Source organism: Periophthalmus magnuspinnatus, chromosome 21 (assembly GCF_009829125.3).
Source record: "Periophthalmus magnuspinnatus isolate fPerMag1 chromosome 21, fPerMag1.2.pri, whole genome shotgun sequence".
Taxonomy (NCBI): domain Eukaryota; kingdom Metazoa; phylum Chordata; class Actinopteri; order Gobiiformes; family Gobiidae; genus Periophthalmus; species Periophthalmus magnuspinnatus.
The window spans coordinates 3,061,621-3,089,213 of record NC_047146.1 but is presented as its reverse complement, the minus strand read 5'-3'; the positions used below and the strand labels follow the sequence as shown (position 1 = coordinate 3,089,213).

The window sequence follows — 27,593 nt, the reverse complement described above, 5'->3', positions numbered from 1 at the left end:
AAAAAAAAAAAACATAACGTGAGGAATGTGCAGCACTAAACGTATTTTACATTGTACATTCAGTATCGTTGACCCGGCGTCTGCGACTGTCACTAGAGTTTAAATAGGCTGTATATAAGATCATTGGCACCAGCGAAAACAATACAAAAATACATTAAACGTACATGATAAGAACATCGCACAGGCCCGACTACACGCGGTGATACTTAAAGGGTAAAATGATCAAATATGGAATTATTTTAAAGCTCCTACATTCTGTGTTATATATTTTTTGAACAACTACATAAATAAACGTGGATTTAACCTGAAATTTGATGAATAAGTTGTGTTGTCTTTAAGTAAACGCGGGCTGAAGTACGTCCGTTCGCGCCGCCATGTTTGTTTCGGTTTGTTCGGGACGGTGCCGCGCTGTGATTGGTCCGTCCTGTCGCGTGGGAAACGTTTCAGCCAGAACCGAACGAGATTAATTCTGAAGAGTTTTGTGAAAAATATCCATGTCTGTTCAAGGGTGAAAAGTGTGAAACGTGTGAGAATGAAACAAAACGCAGCTCCAGAGACAGGGTTAAAGCCCCACTGCGGAACATTTCATCACATTCGAACGGGTTTTAGCGGAATGTAGGAGCTTTAAATCGGGTGAATGACGTGACCGGGTAAAGTTATGTTGCAGCAATAGGGCTATGGTGAATATAGATCTTTGTATAAGGCCACATCTTCTGCTTTTCAGTGACGCAAAATAAACATAAAAATATTAAAGATATAATTTAAAATGTAGGAATAAGTTTACCAATCGTTAACTTTAAATGAAGCGTTAAACCGAGGCTAAATAAGGAACGTAACGATATGACTCAAAGCGGCGTCTACAGGATTGACCTCAGTCCAAAGATGAACATCACTGGTCAATTGAAAAGCGACAGCCAATCACAGAAGAGTTTGGGTTGAACGAGGAAGTAAAATCAGCCAATGACAGAAGAGTTTGGGTTGAATGAGGAAGTAAAATCAGCCAATCACAGAAGATTTTAGGTTTGAACGAGGAAGTAAAATCAGCCAATGACAGAAGAGTTTAGGCTTGAATGAGGAAGTAAAATCAGCCAATCACAGAAGAGTTTAGGCTTGAATGAGGAAGTAAAATCGGCCAATCACAGAAGAGTTTGGGGTGAACGAGGAAGTAAAATGAGCCAATCACAGAAGAGTTTAGATTTGAATGAGGAAGTAAAATCAGCCAATCACAGAAGAGTTTAGGTTTGAATGAGGAAGTAAAATCAGCCAATCACAGAAGAGTTGAGGCTGAACGAGGAAGTAAAATCAGCCAGTCAGAGCAGAAGGATATGACTTCTGCTCACCTGCTTGCCTCCATGGAGCTGGTTTGGTTGAAATATTCCACAGTAAGGCATTAATCCTATCTATATCTGCATGGAGACGAGCTGCTACGGCAAGTTCAGATCTGTAGAGCGGCAACCCGGAAGAAAGCACATTTATTTCAAGGTAACGCTGAGCAGTTAACGCAGGAATAATGACATTAAAGCGACATAAATGAGTTTGCCGTACTGCGGAACATTTCAAGCAAAGTGATAACATCTCCATGGAGACCAGAAGGTTGCAAGCACCCCAAACGATGAATTTAGCGACTTACTTTTAGGCTGCTATTGATACTTTGCAACTGATGTAATCAACATTTCCCAGGGGGTGAGTGTGACGCTAACTGGAGGCACTGGTCTGTCTGAGGTTTTCTTTGACTTTAATCTGAGCTTCGTTTAAACACAATCTGACTGAGCCGGAACTACAACGAGTTACCTGCTCTGTGCTCGGACGGATCTAAAACAAACGTAATGGGCTAATGTTTGCTAACGTGCGCGTCGTATCGCTATGGTAACCGCTAAACATTCTACCATAGACATCAATGCAAAGTATCAATAGTCGATTTCGTTGAAGGAAAAATAACCGTTACGATAAAAAATAAGTGTATTGTAATAAAAAGTGTACGTTGTAAGAGCAGAATAAGTGACCCAGGATCATTAAATATCAGAGAACATGAGTGAAACCTCCCCTTTAAGAGCTCCGGGCGGGTTCCTCTCGAGTTTAAACGTTGCAGGGGAGCGGCTGTACAAAAGAAAAGGTGAAATTTAGGCTTAAATTCCACCGCTGTTCTTGTGCTGAGGCGGGCAGATGTTCGGTCTGGCAGGTTACACTGTGAAAAACTGAAAAAGTCAACTCCATCCGAAGGTTTAAGAGGAGTCCGCGAAACATCTCTGTGGGTTTTATCCGACGATCCGAGCTCAGGTTACAGTTTTGGCTTTTTAATCGCAAAAAGAAAAGCCGGTTCTTTCAGTTGGACAAGTGTTTTGGAGTGGATCCGCCTCGTGAATTGTCCAAGTGGCATCTTCGGCTGTCGTCAAGGCCCGTCACGATAAACGGTAACAGTTAAACTACTTTACGCCGCGATAAACCGAATTTAAAAACGTATAGTCATTAAAACTGCAAATAAACAGCAGAATGAACCCGAAAATTTGCCTTAAAAGCGACTTATTCAACCCTCTACGGCTCAAATCTTACCGTATTACAACAAAAATATCAAAAAATCGACCCAGTTTTGCTACGACAAAGTTCCAACGATAAAAACCGAGCTCAAAAATACACGTTTCCAGCGTTTCTTGTACTGAAAGATAAGTCGATGTACTGATTATCGTGACAGGCCTAGCTGTAGCTCGTCGACACTTTGTAGGTTTTGGAAAGTACGCGCTCAAAAAATGAAACGTTGGCGCTATTCAAATTTACCGTAGCCTCGTTTCCACCAGCTCCGCTCAGCCAATATCAGGTTTTTTTAGGACTAAGTTGGTTCTAAACTGTTAAACTGAGCAGAAAAGACTGTGTAGGACTCGCGGAAACTGGACTTACGTCACCTTTTTACATTTAGAAACGTAAAATATGTGTCGTCTGCGCTGTTCCTGGTGTAAAAATGAACCACAAAACGATGATCAGAACTGAACTTGAGTTGCCAGTGTCTTTTTTTTATAGATTTATCCCATTTTTAATCATTGTTCCATCATCAAAAACCTGCGCGAAGACGCTTTAGTCGTCATCCACGCACGTTTGAGCAATTTAGCGATCTCTCCCGGGCCATATTCAAACCCCGGTGCGTTTGTTTCGTTAGCGGGACGCGCGGTGATTATGTTTTTTTTAGCGCTTTGAAGGGGGAGGGACTTAGTTTGGAGAGAAATCGAGCGAAACGAGTGAAACTTACAAAACGCGGTAATGTTTTTTCGGGGTGAATACGGCATTTTCGGAACGATAAAAGGAAACGCGGTGATCCAAATATGTGATGTGTTGGAGTTAAAACGACGTAGAAGTAAAACGAAACGTAAAAAGGTGATGTCATAGGGTCAACATTTCAGTTTTGGTTGTAATTTAATGAATCGAAACGAGTCGAAACTGCTCAAACTTCTCAATCTGTCATTTCAACTCGCGCAAAGATTCCTTCATTTTGTTTTTGCAGAGTAGATCGTTTCGTCACAGTGGATGTTCCCAGACCTCCTCCTCCTCGTCCTCCGCACCTCCTCCTCCTCCTCCTGATTCAGTTGAAGGGTCCGTCGTGCCTGAACAGGGAGGTGTCTTCGGGGCAGCTCTTCCCGTTGAGGAGCTCCGTTTTGGGGGGTTCCAGGCAGTACCCCCCCTGGACGTCGGTGGTCTGGACCTCGGTGATGGAGGAGGCCGTGTAGGAGGCGGAGCGTAGGGCGTCGGAATGGTTCCCCACGCTGGAGAACTGCAGCTGGTACTGGGACCAGTGTCTGCGCAGAACCGCCTGCACCTGGAGAACGAGAGAACGAGAGGGAGGACTCGTTTAGGATCAGGCGAGAACGTCCGACGGGTTTTTTTTCTAATTCTGACTTGGTGAACAAAAAAGTATAAATAAATTAACTCAAAATAACAAAAAGAACCTCTCAAAATAATGAAAAAAAATGTATAAATAAACTAACTCAAAATAATGAAAAAAAACCCTCAAAATATCAAAATAATAAAAAATAATTAAAAATAAACTCAAAATAATGAAAACAAAAACTCAAAATAACAGAAAAAGTATAAATAAATAAACTCAAAATAACGAAAAAAATTAATAAATAAACAAACTCAAAATAATGAAAAAAAATTATAAATAAACTAACTCTCAACTAACTCTCTAAACCTCAAAATATCAAAATAACAAAAAAATAATTAAAAATAAACTCAAAATAATGAAAAAAAACCCAAAAACTCAAAATAACAGAAAAAGTATAAATAAATAAACTCAAAATAACAAAAAAAAACTCTCAAAATATTGAAAAAAATAAATAAATAAACAAACTCAAAATAATGGAAAAAAACCTCCTCAAAATATTAAAATAACAAAAAATAATTAAAAATAAACTCAAAATAATGAAAAAAAAACAAAACTCAAAATAACAAAAAAGTATAAATAAATTAACTCAAAATAACAAAAAGAACCTCTCAAAATAATGAAAAAAATGTATAAATAAACAAACTCAAAATAATGAAAAAAAAAAAACTCAAAATATCAAAATAATAAAAAATAATTAAAAATAAACTCAAAATAATGAAACCCCCCCCCCCCTCAAAATAACAAAAATAAATAAATAACAACAAACTCAAAATAACAAAATATTTTGAGAGCCCCTGTCCTCCATTTTGAAACGATGATGTAATGTGTTGTGTTTAATGTCCAAATAAGAGCGTGTCCTCTGCTGAATAATGCAGGTCTCATTCAGAGCGCTCCTTTGTGTCTCATCTACTGCATTTATAATAGATACACACTCCCCAGCGGAGCGTGCGCCGGACGTCCTCTGTCCTGTGTCCCAGTGCGTCAGATGCCCTCCCGTTTTTTATCTTTTATACTTTATACAGCTGCACCTCTGCACCTGGACTCAGTTTGTACTTTTGTTTTTTGTTTGTGTTTTTCTGGGTTTTGAACAGAAGAGTCTAAGTGTCCCTGTGTGTCAGATGCCCTCCCGTCCTCCCGTGTCCCTGTGTCAGATGCCCTCCCGTCCTCACCTCTCCGTTGAAGAAGCAGAAGATCGTTGCCACCAGGAGACCCTGAAAACAAAATATGAAATTTCAACATTAGTAAAAACAAAAACTCACACGGTTTGGGGAAATGTAACAGTAATGACTTAAATCCTGGTTTAGTTCCAGTTTAGTCCCGGTTTAAGTCCTGGTTTAGTTCGGATTTAGTCATAGGGTAGTCCTGCTCTAACCCTGGTTTAGCCCTGCTTTAGTCCTGGTTCAGTCCTGCTTTAGTCCTGCTTTAGTCCTGGTTTAGTCCTGGTTTAGTCCTGGTCTGGTCCTGGTCTGGCCCTGTTTTATTATGAATCACACAGTCGTGTAATTCGATCTCTGAGTCCTGGTCCTCGTTCTCGGGGCAGAGACTCTGAGCTGCAGGTCTGGAAATATCTGTCCACATTTAAACTCAACGTCTCAGAGTTTGTCCAAACAACACACACATACAAACACACATAACACACACACAACACACACATACACAACACACAGCACACACACCATACACACACACACACGCACAACAGCGCCCCCAACATCACTGTGAGCGTCACTACTTCCTGTCCAGTTTTATCTCTCGGTTTTTGCAGAGTCACGTTAAAATTAAAATATATTAAAAAAACAAGCAGTGGACATGTTAAACACTACACAAATTATTATTATTATTATTATTAGTAGTAGTAGTAGTAGTAGTAGTAGTAGTAGTAGTAGTAGTAGTAGTAGTAGTAGTAGTAGTAGTATCTTTATTATTATTATTTATTTTTATTGTTATTAATTTATTATTATGATTATTTGTACAATTTAAACATAAAATAAAACTTCAGCGGAGGACTCTTGTTTTGAAAAGGAGATGTTTGTGTCTTAATGCTAACGCTAATGCTAATTTTGAGGCATAACAAATATTAAAACAACATCACAAACTGAAGTATTCTACATTTAAAACACTGGGTCACTATGTTTGTATGTCTTGGATTGAAAAATAAATAAATAAATAAATAATGTAAAAAACAATGGGGTAGTCTTTATTTTAATTAATTTGAATTTTAGGTTATTTTACGTTTTATGCATTTTAGTAACAGTCACGTTAGCTTTCAGACGCAGTGAGCTAGCTAGCATGCTGCTGTGCGTAGAGCAGCAACAATTAATCCACTGATCGTCGTCAATTTGATCAAAAAACGATGGTGTTTTGATCATCGTAGCGTTACCTGGACGACAGACTCACAAACGAAAAGACAAAAACACTGATATTATCACTCATTTAAATGTTTTTCCACAATTTCTACCAAAAAAAAATCCAACTGAATTATTCATCGGCTCAACTGGCATCGATTTAATTTAATGTGTGTGTGCTCAGTTTGCTTTAGTTCAGTTTATTGTTTTATTTTAACGGGGACCACGTGTAAACACTTTAATCTCATAAAAGAAGAGACGCTTTACACCAGATTGAGCTTTAAACTTGTTCCCGGGGTCAGGTTCACAAACGATTAAAAAAAACATCCAAATATCCGTCAATTTACAGTCGAACCGAGCACGAACCGCATTCTTCCATTTAACAACATCAAACTGCACATTTCCTCATTTGAAATTACTTAAGCCGACACTACAAAAAACATCTGGAGTTTCATTTAAGTTCGTTGTATGAAAGTCTGAGTCAGTTTTCGTCGCGACCTTGATGTTCTGCCCATCTCCTCAAAACCAAAGGCCCTTGATTGCTGCTTGCGGGTGTAACCATCTCCTTTACTGGCTGGCTTAATGTCTTCCCGTGTTCTGGAACGACCTAGCGCAGGGGCGTCCAAACTACGGCCCAAGGGCTAAATTACGGCCCTTGGATCATTTTTATTGGCCCTCAGACCTTCAGCTGAACGGGTCCAATTCATCATACACACGTTTTTTTTCAGCAATTTAAGTATTTCTTCCGCTATAACCTCAATAATATCACATTTTTATTGTAAAACAGACCTAAAATGAATGTTCTAAGCTTTATTAAAATCTGAAATCAAAGTACTGACCGCTGTTTTGTGGCCCTTCGCTTCAAATGTGTCGGTAAAAACAGTTTGTACACCCACGGTCTGGAGTAACCGTTTAAAATGTGACCTGTGACCTAAAGATTCATTTTAAAGCTTAAATGGGTGTTTTTCAGATTCTCAGGGGGCGGAGACAGTTTCCCCCGTTGAATCACACTGAACTTTGCCACGAAATATTCAAAAAAATAAAAACACAAATGTTGAACTTGATCATTTCTGTGAGTGAATCAACCCAAACAACACAAATCTACATTTTAACAATATTAACAATATTTAGTTGCACTTCATCTGTATTACCGTATTTTCTGCAGTATAAGTCACTCTGGAGTATAAGTCCCTCTGGAGTATAAGTCGCACTGGAGTATAAGTCGCTCTGAAGTATAAGTCGCACTGAAGTATAAGTCGCTCTGGAGTATAAGTCGCTCTGGGGTATAAGTCGCGCCGGAGTATAAGTCGCGCCGGGGTATAAGTCGCGCCGGGGTATGAGTCGCTCCGGGGTATGAGTCGCTCCGGGGTATGAGTCGCTCCGGAGTATAAGTCGCTCCGGAGTATAAGTCGCACTGGAGTATAAGTCGCTCTGGAGTATAAGTCGCACTGAAGTATAAGTCGCTCTGGAGTATAAGTCGCTCTGGGGTATAAGTCGCGCCGGAGTATAAGTCGCGCCGGGGTATAAGTCGCGCCGGGGTATAAGTCGCGCCGGGGTATAAGTCGCGCCGGGGTATAAGTCGCTCCGGAGTATAAGTCCCGCTGGAGTATAAGTCGCTCTGGAGTATAAGTCCCGCTGGAGTATAAGTCGCGCCGGAGTATAAGTCGCTCTGGAGTATAAGTCCCGCCGGAGTATAAGTCGCGCCGGAGTATAAGTCGCGCCGGAGTATAAGTCGCTCTGGAGTATAAGTCCCGCTGGAGTATAAGTCGCGCCGGAGTATAAGTCGCGCCGGAGTATAAGTCGCGCCGGAGTATAAGTCGCTCTGGAGTATAAGTCGCGCTGGAGTATAAGTCGCTCTGGAGTATAAGTCCCGCTGGAGTATAAGTCGCGCCGGAGTATAAGTCGCGCCGGAGTATAAGTCGCTCTGGAGTATAAGTCGCTCTGGAGTGCATATGTGTTGATGTATCTGAAACCCAAGAATTACAAATCTAATTGCCTTTACTGACTTTTTTGTTCATTATAACCTGGAAGATGCACACGCCAAATTTGTTTATTTACGAGAAGTTCATTTTTTTCAAGCCCACAGGTGGCGCTATTGAGCTATTTCCAGTATTGTACATAATCCTGACATATTCTATTTTTTTGTGGCGAGTTGCTGATTTTGTCCCATTGGCCCCGTGAAAATCAAAGTTTGAGGTGGCGCTAGTGAGTCGCCTGTCGTTATTTTCTCGGAGTCTTCGCTCAAAATTAGAGCTCATTGATTTCTAATTTTCGATACCAGTCGCTGGCATGCTCGGACTTGTTTATACTAGATTTTTTGAACTTTCAGGGCTCCGGACGCGGTTTTAATTAGCCTCTCTCTGGGATGAAGTCGTCGGGTCTAAGTATCGGACGTCCCTCCCGGGTCGGTCGGTCTATAGTTTTACATTTGGAGGGAGTGGACTGGATCAGATACGGAGCACAAACATCAGCTTTAGATAAGCTTTCCTTCCTCTTTCCACCCTCAAGTAAACACTGGGGCTGATGGGAAACTGCAAACCAAAACAACATTAAGGGCCGTCCTTTACAAATATGTTTTTTTTTTGTTTCTGGTTTAAAAGGCTCCATCTTCTCTGCAGTAACGATACTACACACCAGGGATACTCAGAAAGAACGTGTAAGAAAAGCAATGAATAATTAACACAGCGATCAATAGTGTGGAACGGGCAATTAGGCAAGTCCTGATCCAGACCGGACTGAGTCCTGGTTTAGACCCGGTTTAGTCCTGGTTGAGTGTTGGTTCATAGCTGGTTCAGTCCTAGTTCAGACCTGGTCCAGACCCGGTTTTGTCCTGGTTTAGTCCTGGTTGTGCATGACGTAATCATAGATCTCAGATGACTTGCGGCCTTTAGGTTTAGTCCTGGTTTAGTTCTAGTTCAGCCCTGTTTCAGCACTGTTTCAGTCCTGCTTTAGTCCTGCTTCAGGCTTGTTTCAGTCCCGTTTTAGTCCCGCTTCAGTCCTGTTTTAGTCCTGTTTTAGTCCTGTTTCAGTCCCGCTTCAGTCCCGCTTCAGTCCCGCTTCAGTTCCGCTTCAGTCCCGTTTTAATCCCGTTTCAGTCCTGTTTTAGTCCTGTTTCAGTCCCGCTTCAGTCCCACTTCAGTTCCGCTTCAGTCCCGTTTCAGTCCTGTTTTAGTCCCGTTTCAGTCCAGTTTCAGTCCTGTTTCAGTCCCGTTTTAGTCCCGTTTCAGTCCAGTTTCAGTCCTGTTTCAGTCCTGTTTCAGTCCCACTTCACTTCCGCTTCAGTCCCGTTTCAGTTCCGCTTCAGTCCCGTTTCAGTCCCGTTTTAGTTCTATTTCAGTCCCGCTTCAGCCCATTTCAGCCCCGCTTCAGCCCGTTTCAGTCCCTCTTCAGCCCCATTTCAGTCCCGTTCCAGCCCCGTTTCAGTCCCTCTTCAGCCCCGTTTCAGTCCCGTTTCAGTCCCGTTCCAGCCCCATTTCAGTCCCGTTTCAGTCCCGCTTCAGCCCGTTTCAGCCCGCTTCAGCCCGTTTCATACCTGATAGTGCATGAGTATGTGCATGATGTAGTCGTAGATCTCTGACGACACGCGGCCCTCGGGTTTGTACGGCAGGAGGACGTACTGGATCCCGAGCAGCGGCACCAGGATCAGAGTGGCCCTCACGGCTTTCATGTACAGACTGGACTCTGCCTGGTGCGTCACTTTGAGTTTAGTGATGAGAACACGCACGATGTTCAACAGGAAGAACAGATTCACCTGCAGAAAGAGAGAGAGAGACAGAGGGGTCGATGAAGAGAGAGGAGATGGAGAGAGTACGGAGGGAAAAAGTGTCTAAAATCAGGAAGAAAGTAAAAAAAAAAATCACAGTATATTGTCTAAAAAAGAGTTTTTTTATCACCACTGTGGAATCGGTATCGAGTATCGAGTATCGAGTCTATTTCAAGGGGATATAAAAGGACAGAGAGAGGAGAAAGAGAGTGAGAGAGGTGGGGTAGAGGAGGGGAAGAGGGACGGACGGAGGAGAGAGAGAAAGAGAGAGAAATAATAAAAAGAGATGGGAGACAGAGGAGGGACAGAAAGAGGAGAGATGGGAAGAGAGAAAGAGAGACAGAGAAGAAGGGAGAGGTAAATAAAGAGAGAGGAGATGGAGAGAGGGGAGAAAGAGAGAGAGTAACGGTGAGAAAAGGGGTACAGAGGGACAGAGAGAAGAGAGAGAGACTGAAAGAGGGGGGTACAGGAGGGGAAGAGGGACAGAGGGAGGAGAGACAAAGAGAGTGAAATATAGAGAGCGAGACAGAGGGAGAGTGAGGGAGAGGAGAGAGCCAGAGAGAGAAAGAGACAGAGAGAGAGGGAGAGACACAGAGAGAGACAGGGAGAGACAGAGGGAGAAAGAGACAGAGAGAGAGGGAGAGACACAGAGAGACAGAAAGAGATAGGGAGAGACAGAGGGAGAAGAGAGAGAGACAGAGAGTGAAAGAGACAGAGAGAGGGAGAGACAGAGAGAGACAGAGAGTGAAAGACAGATAGAAGAGAGAGACAAAGAAAGAGACAGAGAGAGAGACAAACAGATAAAGAGAGAGGCTAACAGAGTGAGAGAGGGACAAGGAAAGAAAGACAGAGATAGAAGAGAGAGACAGAGAGAGAGGGAGAGACAGAGGGAGAAGAGAGACAGACTGAGAGAGAGACAGAGAGTGAAAGAGAGAGAGACAAAGAGAGAAAGACAGATAGAAGAGAGAGACAAAGAAAGAGACAGAGAGAGAGACAAACAGATAAAGAGAGAGGCTAACAGAGAGTGAGAACGGGACAAGGAGAGAAAGGCAGAGATAGAAGAGAGAGACAGAGAGAGAAAGAGACAGAGAGAGAGGGAAGGAAGACTTTTTTTTCAACACACATTTTCCTCAACTTGAATAAATTAAAAAATATGCAAATTAAATGACAAAGTGAAACAAAAAATGTAACATAAATATATTTTTATATTTTTAACAGAACCAAGGACGTCTCTGATTGGCTCATCCACCTGTCAATCATGTGCTGTGTCACCAATCACAGACTCATGTTCTAAACCGGGACCAGGATGATTCTTGGTTTAAGTTTAGTGTATATTTGTTTTTTACCAGCAGGGCGGCGCAGATGGGCCCGTGGATGATGTAGAGCAGAGACGTTTTAGAGCTGATCCAACAACTGCAAAAAAAAAAAAAATTATATATATAAATTATTATTATTATTATATATATTATTAGAATTTCATTAAGAACCTGCTAATTTCTTGACCGTTTTAGTACAAACTTGGTAAAATTGCAACTTTCTGGTTAAAAACTCTCAAAAACACAAAGTCTGCGTCGCCTCCAGTGGCCTCTGCGATTTCAAGTACTACATGACATCACACAGAACTGCCCTGATCGGAGCCAGGTGCGTCCGATCACAAACGCCTGGCTGCAGGGGGCGGAGTTTGAAAGTGCGGAAACCCGTCAGACCAATCACGCTGCTCCTTTATACACCGAGACCCCGCCCCCTTCCGCCCCTCTCACTCTCCCCTTTACTCGTCCAGACTCCGCCCAGTTTGGTGTCTCTGTTTGAAACGTGGTTGTTGTGGGCGGAGTCAGGTGTTTTAGGGTCTTACTTGTCGTTGTAGTAGTAACTTCTGGCGATGGCGTGAATCGAAGCGGGAATCAGCGGGAAACCTGCGACAAAACGACAAAAACAGTTTATTTAGAGACGGAAAGGAGGGAGAACGAAGGAGGAAGAGAGAGAGAAAGAGGAGTATTCTCACGCCATTTGAAGATGTAGCACCACAGCAGAGAGAGAGAGGAAGAGAGAGAGAGAGGAGGAAGAGGAGTGGAGTCGCCCCATCAGAAAAAGTAGGACTAGAGCAGAGGGAGGAGGAGAGAGAGATGGAGGTAGGGAGGAGTGGGGGAGAGGTAGAGGAGAGGACTCGCCCCATCCGAGGAGGTAGTACCAGAGAACGAGAGAGGGAGAGAGAGAGAGGAGGAAGAGGAGTGGACTCGCCCCATCCGAGGAGGTAGTACCAGAGAAAGAGAGGGAGAGAGGGATGGAGGAGGAAGGAGGGGACTCACCCCATCAGAGGAAGTAGGACCAGAGAAAGAGAGAGGGAGAGAGAGATGGAGGTAGGGAGAAATGGGGGAGAGATAGAGGAGTGGACTCACCCCATCCGAGGAGGTAGTACCACAGTAGAGAGAGGGAGAGAGAGAGAGAGAGAGAGAGAGGAGGAGGAAGAGGAGTGAATTTGCTCCATCTGAGGAAGTAGTACCAGAGTAGAGAGAGAGGGAGAGAGGGATGGAGGTAGAGAGGGGTGGGGGAGAGGTAGAGTAGTGGACTCACTCCATCCGAGGAGGTAGTACCACAGTAGAAAGAGGGAAAGAGGGATGGAGGAGGAATAGGAGGGGATTCACCCCATCTGAGGAAGTAGGACCAGAGCAGAGAGAGGGAGAGAAAGAGATGGAGGTAGGGAGGAGTGGGGGGGAGGTAGAGGAGTGGACTCACCCCATCCGAGGAGGTAGTACCAGAGCAGATGTTGTTTCTCGGCGAACACGGCGACCACGATGAGCGTGTGCAGATAAATGCCCTCGCACAACATCCAGAAGTAATTACAGCCAAACAGGTAAAGATGAATGAACTGAGACACTTTACAACTCGTCTGTAAGAAGAACAGAACAAGAGAGAAAGAGAAAGAGAGAAAGAGAAAAAAGTGTCTCAAATCCAAGGGTTTGCACAACGATCATAGGGCCACAATTCTGTCAATAATAATGAAAAAACACTTCAAAATGTTTAAGTAAAATGTATAAGAAATGATATATGATAGAAAAAATACATAATAAAAAAACACATTTATAGACAAAACAAACCCACAAAAAAATAAAATAAAATAAAGAAAGACAAATGACTAAATACAAAACAGACCCATAAAAAAGTAAAACAAAAACAAACCAAAATAAAAAAACAAAACCAAAGCAAAAAAAAAAAAAAAAAATTATTAAACTTAAAAAAAAACTAAAACAAATGACTAAATACAAAATACATCTACAGCAAAACAAACCCACCAAAAAAAATAAAAAATAAAAGAAGAACAAAACAAAAACAAAACAAACACGACAAATGACTAAATAAAAACTGTATTACATTAATTAAATAAAATTCTTAACTTGAGTTTGAGTTGAAAATATTCTGAGCTAAACTGTAAATAAAAACATTAAATCAAAACTGTTTAGGTAAAATGTACAAAAAAACGATAAATGATAAATAATTCTGGATCTAGAAAAGTAAAATGTAAAAATATATAATACAAAACAAATTTACAGTCAAAACGGCTCAAACCCCTAAAAAAAATAAAAAAATAAAATAAAAAAAATCCCCCCAAAAACAAAACAGAGATAAATTACTAAATAAAATAAAATAAATAATTCTTAACTTGAGTTTTAGTTGTAAATATTCTGGGCTAAACTGTGAATAAAAACATTAAATCAAAAATGTTTAGGTAAAATGTACAAAAAAAAAGATAAATGATAATAATTCTGGATCTAGAAAAGTAAAATGTAAAAATATATAATACAAAACAAATTTACAGTCAAAACAGCTCAAACCCCCAAAAAAGAAACAAAAAAAATCCCCCAAAAACCCCAAAAACAAAACAGAGATAAATTACTAAATAAAATAAAATAAATAATTCTTAACTTGAGTTTTAGTTGTAAATATTCTGGGCTAAACTGTGAATAAAAACATTAAATCTGCGGTGAAAGTCACGCACCGGGTTCCTCTGCACCAGCTCCTGATTATTGGCGACCGCCGTGAGCCAGATGATGGTGATCACCGAGTTTAAGACGAACGAGAAGAAGAGGTTTTTATGGAGCGTGATCCTCTGGCAGCTTAGACTCCTACAAACACAACCGTTTACATGAATTAATAATAAAAACAAAACAATAAACTGAGGATTAGACTCTTGTGTGTGTTTCTCTGCAGGTTCATGATCTCAGATGTGTTTGTAGGACCTTTCAAAAACCCATAAGAGGCTTTAAAATATGTATGTTTGTGCGAGAGGAAAAAGACACGAACTTGAAGTGGAAGAAGATCCCCAGAGAGACGAAGAGCGAGGTGAGCGAGAGGCCGTGTCCGATCAGAGCCAGGTAGAACAGGTTCATGGCCGTCTGAAAGAAACAAACGGCAAGACACGAGATGATCCGGGGGTGTCTACGGAGGAGCATCGAGCGAAACGGAACCATCGTCTGCTGGATCGCGTCGTTCTACGGTGTCAGGAAACGTTTTGGATGGACACTCGGACTAGCATTAGCATCTTTAAAGCGTCTATTTGTTTAAAATTATCCTCCCTGAAGAGTTATGAGATTTATTATTGAGAAATTCCAGAGAGAACTTTGACAGAACACAACAAAACTCTGCGCTACCGACGGAAAAAGAAGCTAATTAACGGCTCGCTGTGTAGCTTTTCCTTGCTCGTCTCCGTGGAGATGTTACCGTGTTGCCGGGAAAGAAAGAAAGTTTAAGAACGTTAACCCCATGAGACAAGCAGATGACGCTGAAACCAAAACCGCAAAAGCAGAGTTATCCCCCAAAAAGATTCTAAACGTGCAAAAATTAGGAACTGCAATAATTAAACGACACAATTGGTTCTAAAATGAGTCGTAAAAGTTAAAAAAATCAACTTTCTGCAGGTCAAGTCTTATCATAATGCAGAAAAATAAAGGCAAAACTACTCAGGATAAACACAAACGCACAAAAACAACACTTCCATCCTCTAAAAAGCGAAAGAATACACCTTTAAAACAGCAGATTGTGGAAGAAAAAAACCTTTTACGCTGAAGAAACCCCCCCCCTCGACTGTCAAACTACCTTAAAATGACCCGATCTCTGCGTAAATGTTACAGTGACCTTTTTAAATCCTGTTACGAATTCACTTCTTCAACGTAAGCCCACGGTGCGCTAAAGGCCACGCTCTACATATTTAACATATATATTTATATAAACCTTCACACAAGTTCAACGTACGTTTGGTTACACCAGAACAGCACTTAATTACTGTATTAACGGAGTATGTGTCGCTCTGGAGTATAAGTGGCACCAAAAAATGCATAAAAATGAAGAAAAAAACGCTTATAAGTTTGTCTGGAGTATAAGTCGCACAAAAAAAAGCATAAAAATGAAGAAATAAACATATATAAGTCGCTCTGGAGTATAAGTTGCACAAAAAAACAAAAAAAACAACAAAAAAAAGCATAAAAATCAAGAAAAAAAACATTTAAATCACTCTGGAGTATAGGTCGCACCTAAAAAAATAAAAAAAAAATTTAAAAAGTAAAAAAAAAAATGAAGAAAAAAACATATATAAGTTTCTCTGGAGTATAAGTCGTACAAAAAAATGCATAAAAATGAAGAAAAAAACATACATAAGTCGCTCTCGAGTATAAGTCGCACAAAAAATTAAAAAATAAATACATGCATAAAAATGAAGAAAAAAAACATATTTAAGTCACTCTGGTGTCACACACACACAAAAAAAAAAACATAAAAATGAAGAAAAACATATATCAGTCGCTCTTGGAGTATAAGTCACATTTTTTGGGAAATTTATTTTACAAAATCCGAGCCCAAGAACAGACATTTTATCTTTAAAGTGAAGTTCTAATAATAATAATAAAATGTGGACCAACAGGCTGAATATCAGTACATCACGCTAACGCTAATGCTAACGCTAACGTAACACATTTATATTTATTCAGCTCCATGAAGCACAGACAGAACTGAACACGTGTCTGGTTTGTTAACGTACGATATTAACAGTTCATCAGATAAATAAAGAATAAAAAACAAGCTAACGAGTTTACTCTGGACACAATCAACAAATCACAACGACTACAGTTTGTTTAGTCCCAGAAACAACATAATCTCCTGTTTTATTCTGTATATAAAGTGCTAACCCTGCTGTTGAGATCTGCACATGAGTAAACGCTCCAGCCTAAACCGACGCTAATGTTACAGTCAATTAACGTGACCAGAAGGACGGGAAACTGGGAAACTGGGCGGTTTTTCTGACTAAATATGAACTTGCTGACTGTTCTTGTTAATCAGGAAGTTTCCGTCGTCGCCGCCATTGTCATTGGGGTTTTATTATTCTGCAATCTTAATAAATAAGTTCTAGAGAGCCGTTTTAAAGCTTCCGGAGAATCGGTGCAGCGTTGGTCACACGAACTTTGGACCTTTTACACAAATAAACCAACTTTATGTGAGATTTTAGCTGCAAATTCTCCTTTAAACCGAAAGAGTCTGTACACAAATAAATGTCCTCACTACTTTTCTTTCTGCGTTTGTGGCAGTGCATGTTGTTAGCCTGATTTGTGTTGGCTGTAATCGATAATCCATGACACCCGGGGATCATTAAGTTATAATTTGGACACTTTAAATCGCAATATTCATCTAAAACGACACAAAACCGTGGTGTCCAATGGGAGCGGACGGTGACGGATTAAGGATTAAGGATATAAAATTGGAGAACGGGGTAAACGGGGGTGGATCGAAGCGATGGCGTGTTGAATATCGGAGAATAAAGATGACTCGGACGACACAAATCAGTCTAAACACAACGTCGAGAGAGTAAATGACAAGCAAACGAATACAGAGCGGCCCAAAAGTCACTGACACTTTTAAATCTTCACTCGCTCCTATAATTCTTAAGTTACACTCACCAAATTTTAGCCATGGGTAAACTAAACGTTCCGAGATGTTTGGCGATATAAAGGATTATAATTGTTCACTTCCACTTGAACTTATCACGACTTAAACTACGGGAAGTAAGAATTACCTCATTTCCAGGCTTATGTGTCTTATTTGATTCTCGATATCACGTTTTAAGTCGTTTATTAAGTCGTCTGAGGTTTATTCACAAACACTTTTTCTTTAAGATCGCCCCGAAAGGAAGAAATCGGGACGAGTCAGGTCTGTGGAGATCACATACTGCCCTCTGTCTTTGAAAAACACGTATTATTCCTTTAATGGCGTTTACGCTCGGGGCATCTCTGGTGTTTAAATGTCGAGTTTGACCCGTGTGACTCAAAGTTCCACTGTACGATGACGGTTCGTTCCTCGACGCTGTATTTTCTCAGATTAATGTGGGAAGGGTCGTTCTAAACGCTCTGAAAAAATAAAAGAGAAATGTTTAGAAACAAAAGAGTTATGCGTTTTTTTCAACTGTCAGTGACTTTTGGGCCGAGCAGTATAATACGGTTAAAAAAGCCTAAAGGATTTTGCAGAACACGGTCGGTCTGATATCAGCGTCTCCCCACTCTCCCCACTCTGCGCTTGTGTTCAGTGCACGTTCTTAGCCCGATTTAAACGTCCTCTCACCACTCTCCCCTCGCTCGTGTGCTCGTTGCATCGCGTGTAGTTGGTCCACGTTCGGTTGCTCTCTGGATGGAGGAACCACTGTCCGCCGTCGGTGCAGATCTTCGTCACCATCTCTGCAACGACACAAGAGCAGAACTGAACACGATGCACGTCTTTACTCGCCTTTACGCCTTTTTCACACACAGCTCCCGGGAAAAAGCAGAGTCCAAAACGACCTGGACTAGAGTTAGAGGTGCAAAAGGGACGTCAGGTTCACAGCGATACAGTCTCTTTGTGTATTTTTACGTCACTTTTCTGCTGTGTTTTGTAATAGAAGCTTTAGAGAGATCCAGAGCTGCGGTCAAATAAATAAACTTACGTATCTCTGTGTGTCTGACCCAAACTGCACTCACAAGAGACTACACCTGCGGGGCATCTGACACAAGACATCCTGAACACATCCTATATATTGTTAAAGGGGAGGTGAGCTCATCCAGTCACTTAAATCTGACACAAAAGAAACATGAAGAATACACGGGTCTGGAGAAGGCGCTTTGTGAAGGTGACATCATCACATCCGACGCCCTGCTCCTCCCACCCTGCGTGTTTTGTTATAACCTGGTACGAGGCATATTTCCTTTTTTTGTTTTTTTTTTGTGTTTTTTTGTCTCTGTACAAAATAAAAACAAACCACACGCCCCTCAGACTCCGCTGTGGTCGCTACGTTTACATTTGTTTCAGGACTAGCTCAGTTACTTTACTTTTACTTTTACTTGACTTGTAAACGTAGTGCGTGCGTCCCGGGTCGCTCCTGGTGGCAGTAGAGCCGCTGCTCCTCTGGATGTCTGGAGCAGTGGCTCTACGCCGAGCTCCTCTCTAATTTAAAGGTATATATTTTGCACAGAGTGTTTAAGTTTTGGCTGTTTTTACCTGAGGTGTCAAAGGTCTGATATGAAGGGGCGGGGTCTGACCAGAAGGGGTGTGGTCTGACATGAGGGGGCGGGGTTTGACATGAGGGGGCGGTATCTAAGATGAGGGAGCAGGGTCTAAGATTAGGAGGCGGGGTCTGAGATGAGGGGCGTGATCTAATATCAGGGGGCGTGGTCTGACAAGAGGGGGCGTGGTCTGACAAGAGGGGGCGTGGTCTGACATGACGGAGTGGGGTCTGAGAAGAGGGGGCGTGGTCTGAGATGAGGGGGCGTGGTCTTACCTGACGGGTCAAAGTCCTGGAAGTAGTCCGGACAGTGCTGTTGCGCGACGATTCCTGCTTTGGTGTCGTCCCAGCACAACCAACCGTCCCACGTCCGGTTACACATCGAGTCTAAAACACACAATGACACACACTGTCAGACACACGACGAGACCAACGCCACGACGCGAGAACGAGACAAGGCGAGATTTTGACATAATGTTTCACTTCCCTCCGTCAAATTGCGAAATAAAGACGCAGAGATCACGTAGAGCGGGTTAATACGAACATTTAAAACCAGACCTCTCCCGTCTCTATAACGTCACTCTGCACCCGTCTGCTGCCGAGTCCTTGAGTGTTTTCTGCTAATCGTTAGCTCGCCGCCGACAGCGTCACAGCACTCCCCCCCCCAGAGAACGCCGCTGAAAACTGTTGGCACCGCTCCATCTGCGGCTTTGTTAGACTTTAATCAGAACGCAATCTGACCAGAAATAACTGACGTGCTCGGAGCTACAACAGGTGAGCCGATTTGCGCCGCTAAACGAGCTAGCTAGCGTTAGCCGACGGTTTTGCAGTCAGTCAAACGCCAAATCAAACCGTATCGATCACAAGCTTCTGAAAATGTGTTGTTTGAATCGATTTTGTGTTTTTTTTCTCGAGTTTTTCAGACTATTTTCGACAGCGTTTGCTAATTCGTGCGTTGCGTCACCACGGCAACTGACGAAATATCCGTCAAACACGTACATATTTTAGTTTATATAATGTGTAGCGCATTATCTACACTAAATAAATCCGTGTTTCGTACCCGTCCTGTCCGTTGCAGAGTCCCTGAGTATTTTCTGGTAACACTCAAACTGAGCCGTGACGATCTTGTTCCTGGTCAGACCCATGTCGTGGTAAACGTTCGTCGGCTGCTGCTGCTGCGTCTCGTTCACCTCCGGACTCGCCTCCGCAGAAAACTACAGAAAAAAAAAGAGAAGTGATATGAATATTTACAACGGTTTCCAAGAATAAGTGTTTGATTTAAAGTTGTACCTGTGTGAAACTGCAGAGTAACAGCAGCGGCGTGACCCAGCTGCACGTCCACACCGCCATTTTGTTTGGACGAGGACACGGTGAGATCTGAAAAAAAAAAAAAAAAACACAAACAGAACATTTTTTAAACTTTTACAAACATTTCTAGCATCCTAATGATTCTCTGCGCGGAAAAACTCAAAAGTTCAGAGCTGAGTTTTCCCATTACGCTAGTGCTAACGGCGACGGACACGCTAACGACGCGGCGGCGGGACATCCCGGTTCAGAATCAGTCATGTCATTGCAGTTAAAGTTCTCTGGAGTAGCCACAGCTGCCCTGAGACGGACGGAGAGAGGTAATTGTGTAAATCTGACCACCGTCGATACTCAGAGGTGGAAGAAGTACCTAGTTTTGTTGAGTAAAAGTACAGATACTGGAGCGAAAAACACACAAGTAAAAGTAAAAGTATCACATGAAAAAATCTACTTAAGTAAAAGTTAAAAAGTACCTGTTTAAAAGTGCACTTAAAAGAGTAAAAAGTAAAGGTATTTTGCATAGATTTTGAGGTCTGCTGTATTTTCTGGAGTATAAGTTGTACTGGAGTATAAGTCACACCAGTCAAAAAATACATAATAATGAAAAAAAAAACACATATATTTCACATATAAGTCGCATCTCCAGACAAACTATGAAAAAAGTGCGACTTATACTCCAGAAAATGTGATAATTTTGATACAGATTTGTGCTGAGATTTGTGTTTTTATGTGTTGTTTTTTCTTTTTTGTTTTGTATATTTAGTTTGCTCAAATGTGTTAAAAAATAAACCTTCAGCCTTTTTAGAATTTCCCAAACAACAATAAAAATAATAATACTCTTTACTTTTCAGTCCTGTTCAAAATGTAGTGGAGTAGAAAGTACAGACACTGCAAATAATAAAATAAAATAAAATAAAATAACAACATAAAATAAATAATGCAAAAAGTCACATAAGGAAAGTCAAATGATTCAATTTAAGAACATTTGACCTGATCTGAGTAGATTTGATTTGTCTGGACAAGTAAAAATAAAATATACCAATTGTTTTCTTTTTCTTAATACAAGCAACATAAAAATAAATAAATAAATAAATACAAAAATCTAATCAAATAACGCACTGGTCTCAGTTTAAATTGCCTCAAATCAAGATAAAAAGTTCTTATTTTTCACAGTTTTCCCTGAGCTCGATTCAACTTTTTGCCGTGTAGAACCGTGAGCGTCTGAGTCACCAGCGCCGAGAAAACACGTTACGATAATACGAGCCAGATGAGCCAGATGAGCCATTAGAGCCACGGACGATTATGTAAAATATGACACGTACTCACACCTCAGGGATTCAGGAGATGTACCTGTTTTAGTCACATTTTTAAGGTGAAAAACAGAAGTAGTTCATTCTCCTCACTCACTTTACACTTTCAGAACATCCTCATGATTCACCACGATGAGTTTATAAGCACTTTTCACTTTTCACTCCTTTAAAGAGCTGACACCTGGACGAGACGCTGCAGGACTGAAGACGTTTCGCCGCTCGTCCCAGACGCTTCTTCAGTTCACGTTTTACTTTTGGCTTTGTCTAAATACAGTGGACACAATCTGAGCTCAAGAGCTGCTCATACGACAAATGTCAGAGAATGTAAGAGTTTACAAACATTTGACAGAATTGAACCTGTCGCTACAGCGTTTGAAATGACTGAAACACGAAAGTGCAAAGGACGAGAGGAGGAGAGAAAGAGGAGAGGAGGAGGAGAGAAGGAGGACAGAAGGAGGAGAGAGGGAGCACAGACGGAGGACAGAATGAGAAAAGGAAAAGGAAAGAGGAGGAACAGGAGGAAGAGAGGGAGGAAAGAGGGGGAGAAAGGGAGGGGGAGATATGAGAGGGTTAGGTTAAGAAAAAAGATGGAAAGGAGGGAAGAGTGTAGGGAGGGAAAGGAGGGCAGGAGGGAGAGAGAGGAAGAGAAGGAGAGAGGGTTAGATGGGGGGTTTGGGCGGGAGGGATGAGGAGAGGAGAAAAGATGGATGGAGAGAGGAAAGAGAGAGAAGGAAGGAGAGGGATTTATATCAGGGAGTTTGTTTAAAAAAAACACAGAGGAGAGACAAAAAGAGAGAAAGAAAGAATGAGAGGGACAGAAAGAGAATGAGAGAGAAGGAAGAGGAAAGGAGAGCGAGAGGAAGAGACTAAACCAGGACTAAACCAGGACTAAACCAGGACTAGACCAGGTCTAAACCAGGTCTAAACCAGGTCTAAACCAGGTCTAAACCAGGACTAAACCAGGACTAAACCAGGACTAAACCAGGTCTAAACCAGGTCTAAACCAGGACTAAACCAGGATTAAACCAGGACTAGACCAGGTCTAAACCAGGTCTAAACCAGGTCTAAACCAGGACTAAACCAGGACTAAACCAGGACTAGACCAGGTCTAAACCAGGTCTAAACCAGGTCTAAACCAGGACTAAACCAGGATTAAACCAGGACTAGACCAGGTCTAAACCAGGTCTAAACCAGGTCTAAACCAGGACTAAACCAGTTCTAAACCAGGACTAAACCAGGACTAAACCAGGACTAGACCAGGTCTAAACCAGGTCTAAACCAGGTCTAAACCAGGACTAAACCAGGTCTAAACCAGGTCTAAACCAGGACTAAACCAGGACTAGACCAGGTCTAAACCAGGACTAAACCAGGACTAAACCAGGACTAGACCAGGTCTAAACCAGGTCTAAACCAGGTCTAAACCAGGTCTAAACCAGGTCTAAACCAGGTCTAAACCAGGACTAAACCAGGTCTAAACCAGGTCTAAACCAGGACTAAACCAGGTCTAAACCAGGTCTAAACCAGGACTAAACCAGGACTAGACCAGGTCTAAACCAGGACTAAACCAGGACTAGACCAGGTCTAAACCAGGACTAAACCAGGACTAAACCAGGTCTAAACCAGGTCTAAACCAGGACTAAACCAGGACTAGACCAGGTCTAAACCAGGACTAAACCAGGACTAGACCAGGTCTAAACCAGGACTAAACCAGGACTAAACCAGGTCTAAACCAGGTCTAAACCAGGTCTAAACCAGGTCTAAACCAGGACTAAACCAGGTCTAAACCAGGTCTAAACCAGGTCTAAACCAGGACTAAACCAGGACTAAACCAGGTCTAAACCAGGTCTAAACCAGGTCTAAACCAGGACTAAACCAGGACTAAACCAGGACTAAATCAAGTGTTTAAAAGTCTATTACAGATGATGCAGAGGTTTCTTTTGTGGAAATTGATTTTTTTTTAAAGATGCAGGTTTTTGAGCCACAGACGGTAAAAGACGTGACTAAAAGAGCGACGTCACCAAACCCCGGGGTCTAAACGTGGACGCCCATCGGTGCATGTCGCTAGTTTAGCCTTTAGCGTCGTCTTTGAGCGACGAGAGCGAGGGACCACGAAGGAGACGAAGGGAATAATGAATAAATTACAAACTAGAAATGCTAACGTTTGTGTTTCCAGGAGCTTCTGAGCCGCGTCCTAAACCTGCGGCTCGTTCACGTCGTACCATGTGACCGCTCCGACCAATCACAGCTGGAGGTTAGCTACAGCGGACACAGAGCGAAGAGTTAAGCGACCTGGAGGATTTGTCTGTTATTAATGTTTATATCTTGAATTACAGACACAATAGTGAAATAAAAATACCAGGATCATGTAGAGTCAGTGGAGCTGGACGTGCGCCCGCGGTCACTTCCTGTTTGGAACACGGCGGCGGCTAACAGGTTAGCAACGTCTATTTATATCAACGGATGATGACCCAAAATAACCCTGGACTCCACTGGTTTGATTTTTCTATAACTCAATGCTAACTCAATGCTAACTCAATGCTAACTCAAAGCTAACTCAATGCTAACTCAATGCTAACTCAATGCTAACTCAAAGCTAACTCAATGCTAACTCTGGGCTATAAGTCAAAGCTGAAGCATGTGGAAAATGTAGAGACAATAACAAACCTAATGGACCCGGGACAGGTATTTTTAGAAAGAACAGAGGAAGAGAGCGAGAGAGAGAGGGGGGGAGTGGAGAGAAAGAGAGACAGGAGGGAGGGAGTGGAGAGAAAGAGACAGGAGGGAGAGGAGGAGGGAGGGAGTGGAGAGAAAGAGAGACAGGAGGGAGAGGAGGAGGGAGGGAGTGGAGAGAAAGAGAGACAGGAGGGAGAGGAGGAGGGAGGGAGTGGAGAGAAAGAGACAGGAGGGAGAGGAGGAGGGAGAGGAGGAGGGAGAGGAGGAGGGAGTGGAGAGAAAGAGAGACAGGAGGGAGAGGGGGAGGGAGAGAAAGTGAGTAGAGAAGGTGAGAGAGAAAAGGGGGAGAAGAAGAGAGAAATGAAATAGTGGAAACATGATGAACAGAGGAGGTGTGGAGGAGGATTATAGCTCATCCAAACTACAACTAGTGCTACTGCTACTGCTACTACTGCTACTACTACTGCTACTACTACTACTGCTACTACTTCTACTACTACTACTACTACTACTACTTGTTTCTGGCTTGTATCTTGAGCTGTAAAACATGAAATGCTTTGGTCCAGAGCCAAAATAAACAACCAGGAGTTTAAAGAGTTTAAATGTTTCTCCAAGACATGAGGAGGAGAGGAGGAGAGGAGGAGGAGAGAGGGAGGAGAGGAGGAGGAGGGAGAGAGGAGAGGGAGGAGAGGAGGAGGAGAGAGGGAGGAGAGGAGGAGGAGGGAGAGAGGAGAGGGAGGAGAGGAGGAGGAGAGAGGGAGGAGAGGAGGAGGGGAGGAGGAGAGGAGGAGGAGAGAAGGAGGAGAGATCTCTATTACAAATAATTCCATGAAAATATAAAGTTAAAACTACACTTTGGAACATTTTTATGCCATACAGAGGAGAAACCTCATTTTCATTTAAAAAAGCAGAAGGAGGCTCACCACGAGTCAGGTTTGTGGAGATGCAAGCCCGCTCACAGTAAAGATGCATGTTTTGTTTTTCAGTGCAATAAACAACCAAAATGTGTAAATAAATCTCTGGTCCGACCGTCAGTGTTTAAAAATGACATTTATATCCAAAAAATCATTTCCAAAAACAGTTTCTCCAGTTTCTTCTCTAAACTCTCGTCTTACGCTGGTCGTTTCTAAACTCCTCCACTCGAGTCTGTCCTCAGAGAAAACACACAAACTCATTAGCATTTGTGTTAGCGACAAAATGCTAATGCAATGCAGCAAGTAGCAACAGAAGATCTGCAGCGACGACGACAACGCCACGACAACGCCATGAACGCCATGACAACGCCACGAACGACGTCACGAACGACGCAACAAATGACGCCACGAACGATAACGCCACGAACGCCACAAACGCCACAAACGCCACGAACGACTGAGGTGTGAGCGAGTTTAACTGAACAAACACGACAGAAAACTGGACTGAGTCTGATGAAACAAGAAGAAAGGAGAAGAGAAGAGAGGGAGAAAAAACATGTAAAAGAACTGAGACCAGGACTAAACCAGGACTAAACCAGGACTGAACCAGGACTAAACCAGGACTAAACCAGGACTAAACCAGGACTAAACCAGGACTAAACTAGGACTAAACCAGGACTAAACCAGGACTGAATTAGCAACACTGTCAATCAAACCTGTTGCTAACGCTAGTGGAAACGAAGCCGCCAGATTTGTCTGTTATTAATGTTCATATTTTGAGTCAACATAAACATTTAAGGACCAAAATGACGAGTCTGAGCAGGTACAGAGAGAGAGGACACGGTTTTTCAATAGAAAGTGAACTGGAGCCAGAGTTGATGGACTAAACTAAGACTAAACCAATGGAAAAAACACTGACCGGGCTCAAACGCAGCCGTCCAATTAAATGTGTTTATTTCAATGACACGTGCGACAAAGGAGCTCATTGGTCGCACATGACTTACAAACAAAATGGCCGCCATGTTTGTTTTGACACGGACGGATCATGCACGTCCCTGATTGGCTAACCCACCTGTCAATCACGCCCATTTGAACTCTGGGACATTGTAAAAGAGTGTATTCTGGATCCTAGTCTACGTTTCGGTCCTGGTCTAGTCCTGGTTTAGTCCTGGTCTAGTCCTGGTTTAGTCCAAATATGAGTGCAGCAAAAAGCAAATATCTTTCCGAGTAATATCCGTGCACAGTTCCGCCGGAGTACGCGCTCTGAGACGGTAAACGCGGAGGAGGAGGAGATGGCTTCGTGTTCGGGATCAAATCTAATCTCCCAGGTCCAAGAGTCGCGAGGCCAACGGGAAGAAAGATGACATTTAATTAGACCCAACAAGCCGCGGCGTCCCCACAACACGCCATATCCGACGCTGAAATCACACTGGAAATATGGACTTTTCAGCACGTGTCCAGGGAGAACGCGTCGAATCGGAGAGCGGGACGAGACGGGACAACATCGCCGGTAATTGGAAAGAATTATTAGGATTATGTGAAAAGGTCGAGTCGCGAAGGTGATTTAGAAAAAACCTGCGTCAAATCGATAAAAAAGACACTTGTTTACCTCGTTAAAGTCCCCGGATTAGGTTTTATAATGCCGTTTCCTCGTCAAAAACACATCTTGAGTTGTGTTTTGTTTCATTCGCACATGTTCAATGCACAAAACGCCCCGTTCCACCTTGTGATGTCATCGTGTGGCGCTACAGGAAGTGCTCCGCCGTGTTTTTAAACTCCACACGCCTTCATTTCTAGAATCGTTTGGATCATTTCAGAGCTGGAATTGCCACTTATCTACTACTGAACTGAAGGTAAAAGCAGCTGTTAAAAGCTTGAAAAAAACTACCACTTGATGACATCACAAGGTGGAACAGAGCGTTTTGAGCTTTGGAGATGAATGTGAATGAAACAAAACACGACTCCACGTCTGTTTTTGAGCGTTTAACAAAATTATACCATGATTTAAAGCTCACAAAGGTTAATTTTGTGCAATATAAGACATTTAAACATAACCCAGGTCAAAACACCCCGTTCCACCTTGTGATGTCATCGTGTGGCGATACAGGAAGTGCTCCGCCGTGTTTTTGAACTCTACACACCTTCATTTCTAGAATCATTTGGAGATCGTTTACGGCCGTATTGTTTAATTGATTAAAAGAGTTTAAGAGTTTTGGCCACGCCCCCTTTTCACTCGGCCAATCAGAGGGCAGAGCGGCGTCGACTGCTGACCTTTCACCTCCGCTCTGCACTTCCAAGAAACAGATGTGCGTTTCTTCGGCGTATTTGTGTAATGTTTGGGCAGAGGTCTGAACTCGCCGTGACATTTCGTTGGATTATTACTTATTTTCCTCGTCACTCTCTCTTTCCCTCTTTTTCTCTCACTCTGTCTCTCTTTTCTCATCTCTCTCTCAATCTCTCTCTTCCTCCTCTGTCTTCCCCTCCTTTCTGTCTCCCTTCCACCATCTCTCTCTTCCTCTATCCCCTCTCTCTCTCTGTCTCTCTCTCTGTCTGTCTCTCTGTCTTTCCCCATGTCTCTCTCTTCCTCTGTCTTCCCTGTCTCTCTCTCTATCTCTCCCTCCCCATCTCTCTCTATCTAGATCTCTTCCTCTGTCTCCCCCTCTCTGTCTCTTTCCCCATCCCTCTCCCTTCCTCTGTCTCCCCCTCCCTCTCTCTCTTTCTCGTTCTCTCACAGTTTCTCTTTCCCCATCTCTCTCTCTTCCTCTGTCTTCCCCCCTCTTCCTTACTCTCTCTTTCCCTATCTCTCTCTTTCTCTATCCCCCCTCTTTCCCATCTCTCCCTCTCTCTTAGTCTCTCTTTCCCTATCTCTCTTCCTCTGTCTTCCCCCCTCTCCCTCTCTC

General features: G+C 42.5%; 1 protein-coding gene across 1 annotated transcript in view; it reads right to left on the bottom strand.

Moving 5' to 3' along the window:
- Positions 1–2,661: 2,661 nt before the first annotated feature.
- The window catches only part of calcrla (calcitonin receptor-like a), a 71,844-nt gene continuing 46,912 nt past the window's right edge, over positions 2,662–27,593 (bottom strand). Inside the window, exons 2-13 of the mRNA XM_033986898.2 lie at positions 19,782–19,868; positions 19,552–19,705; positions 18,768–18,878; positions 17,579–17,691; positions 14,279–14,370; positions 13,974–14,100; positions 12,713–12,866; positions 11,832–11,892; positions 11,326–11,392; positions 9,749–9,967; positions 5,041–5,082; positions 2,662–3,802 (exon numbers count right to left, since the gene is read on the bottom strand). Of these exons, the coding sequence (XP_033842789.1) occupies positions 3,569–3,802; positions 5,041–5,082; positions 9,749–9,967; positions 11,326–11,392; positions 11,832–11,892; positions 12,713–12,866; positions 13,974–14,100; positions 14,279–14,370; positions 17,579–17,691; positions 18,768–18,878; positions 19,552–19,705; positions 19,782–19,841 (1,434 nt within the window). The 5' untranslated portion in view covers positions 19,842–19,868 and the 3' untranslated portion in view covers positions 2,662–3,568. The remainder of the gene's footprint in view (positions 3,803–5,040; positions 5,083–9,748; positions 9,968–11,325; positions 11,393–11,831; positions 11,893–12,712; positions 12,867–13,973; positions 14,101–14,278; positions 14,371–17,578; positions 17,692–18,767; positions 18,879–19,551; positions 19,706–19,781; positions 19,869–27,593) is intronic.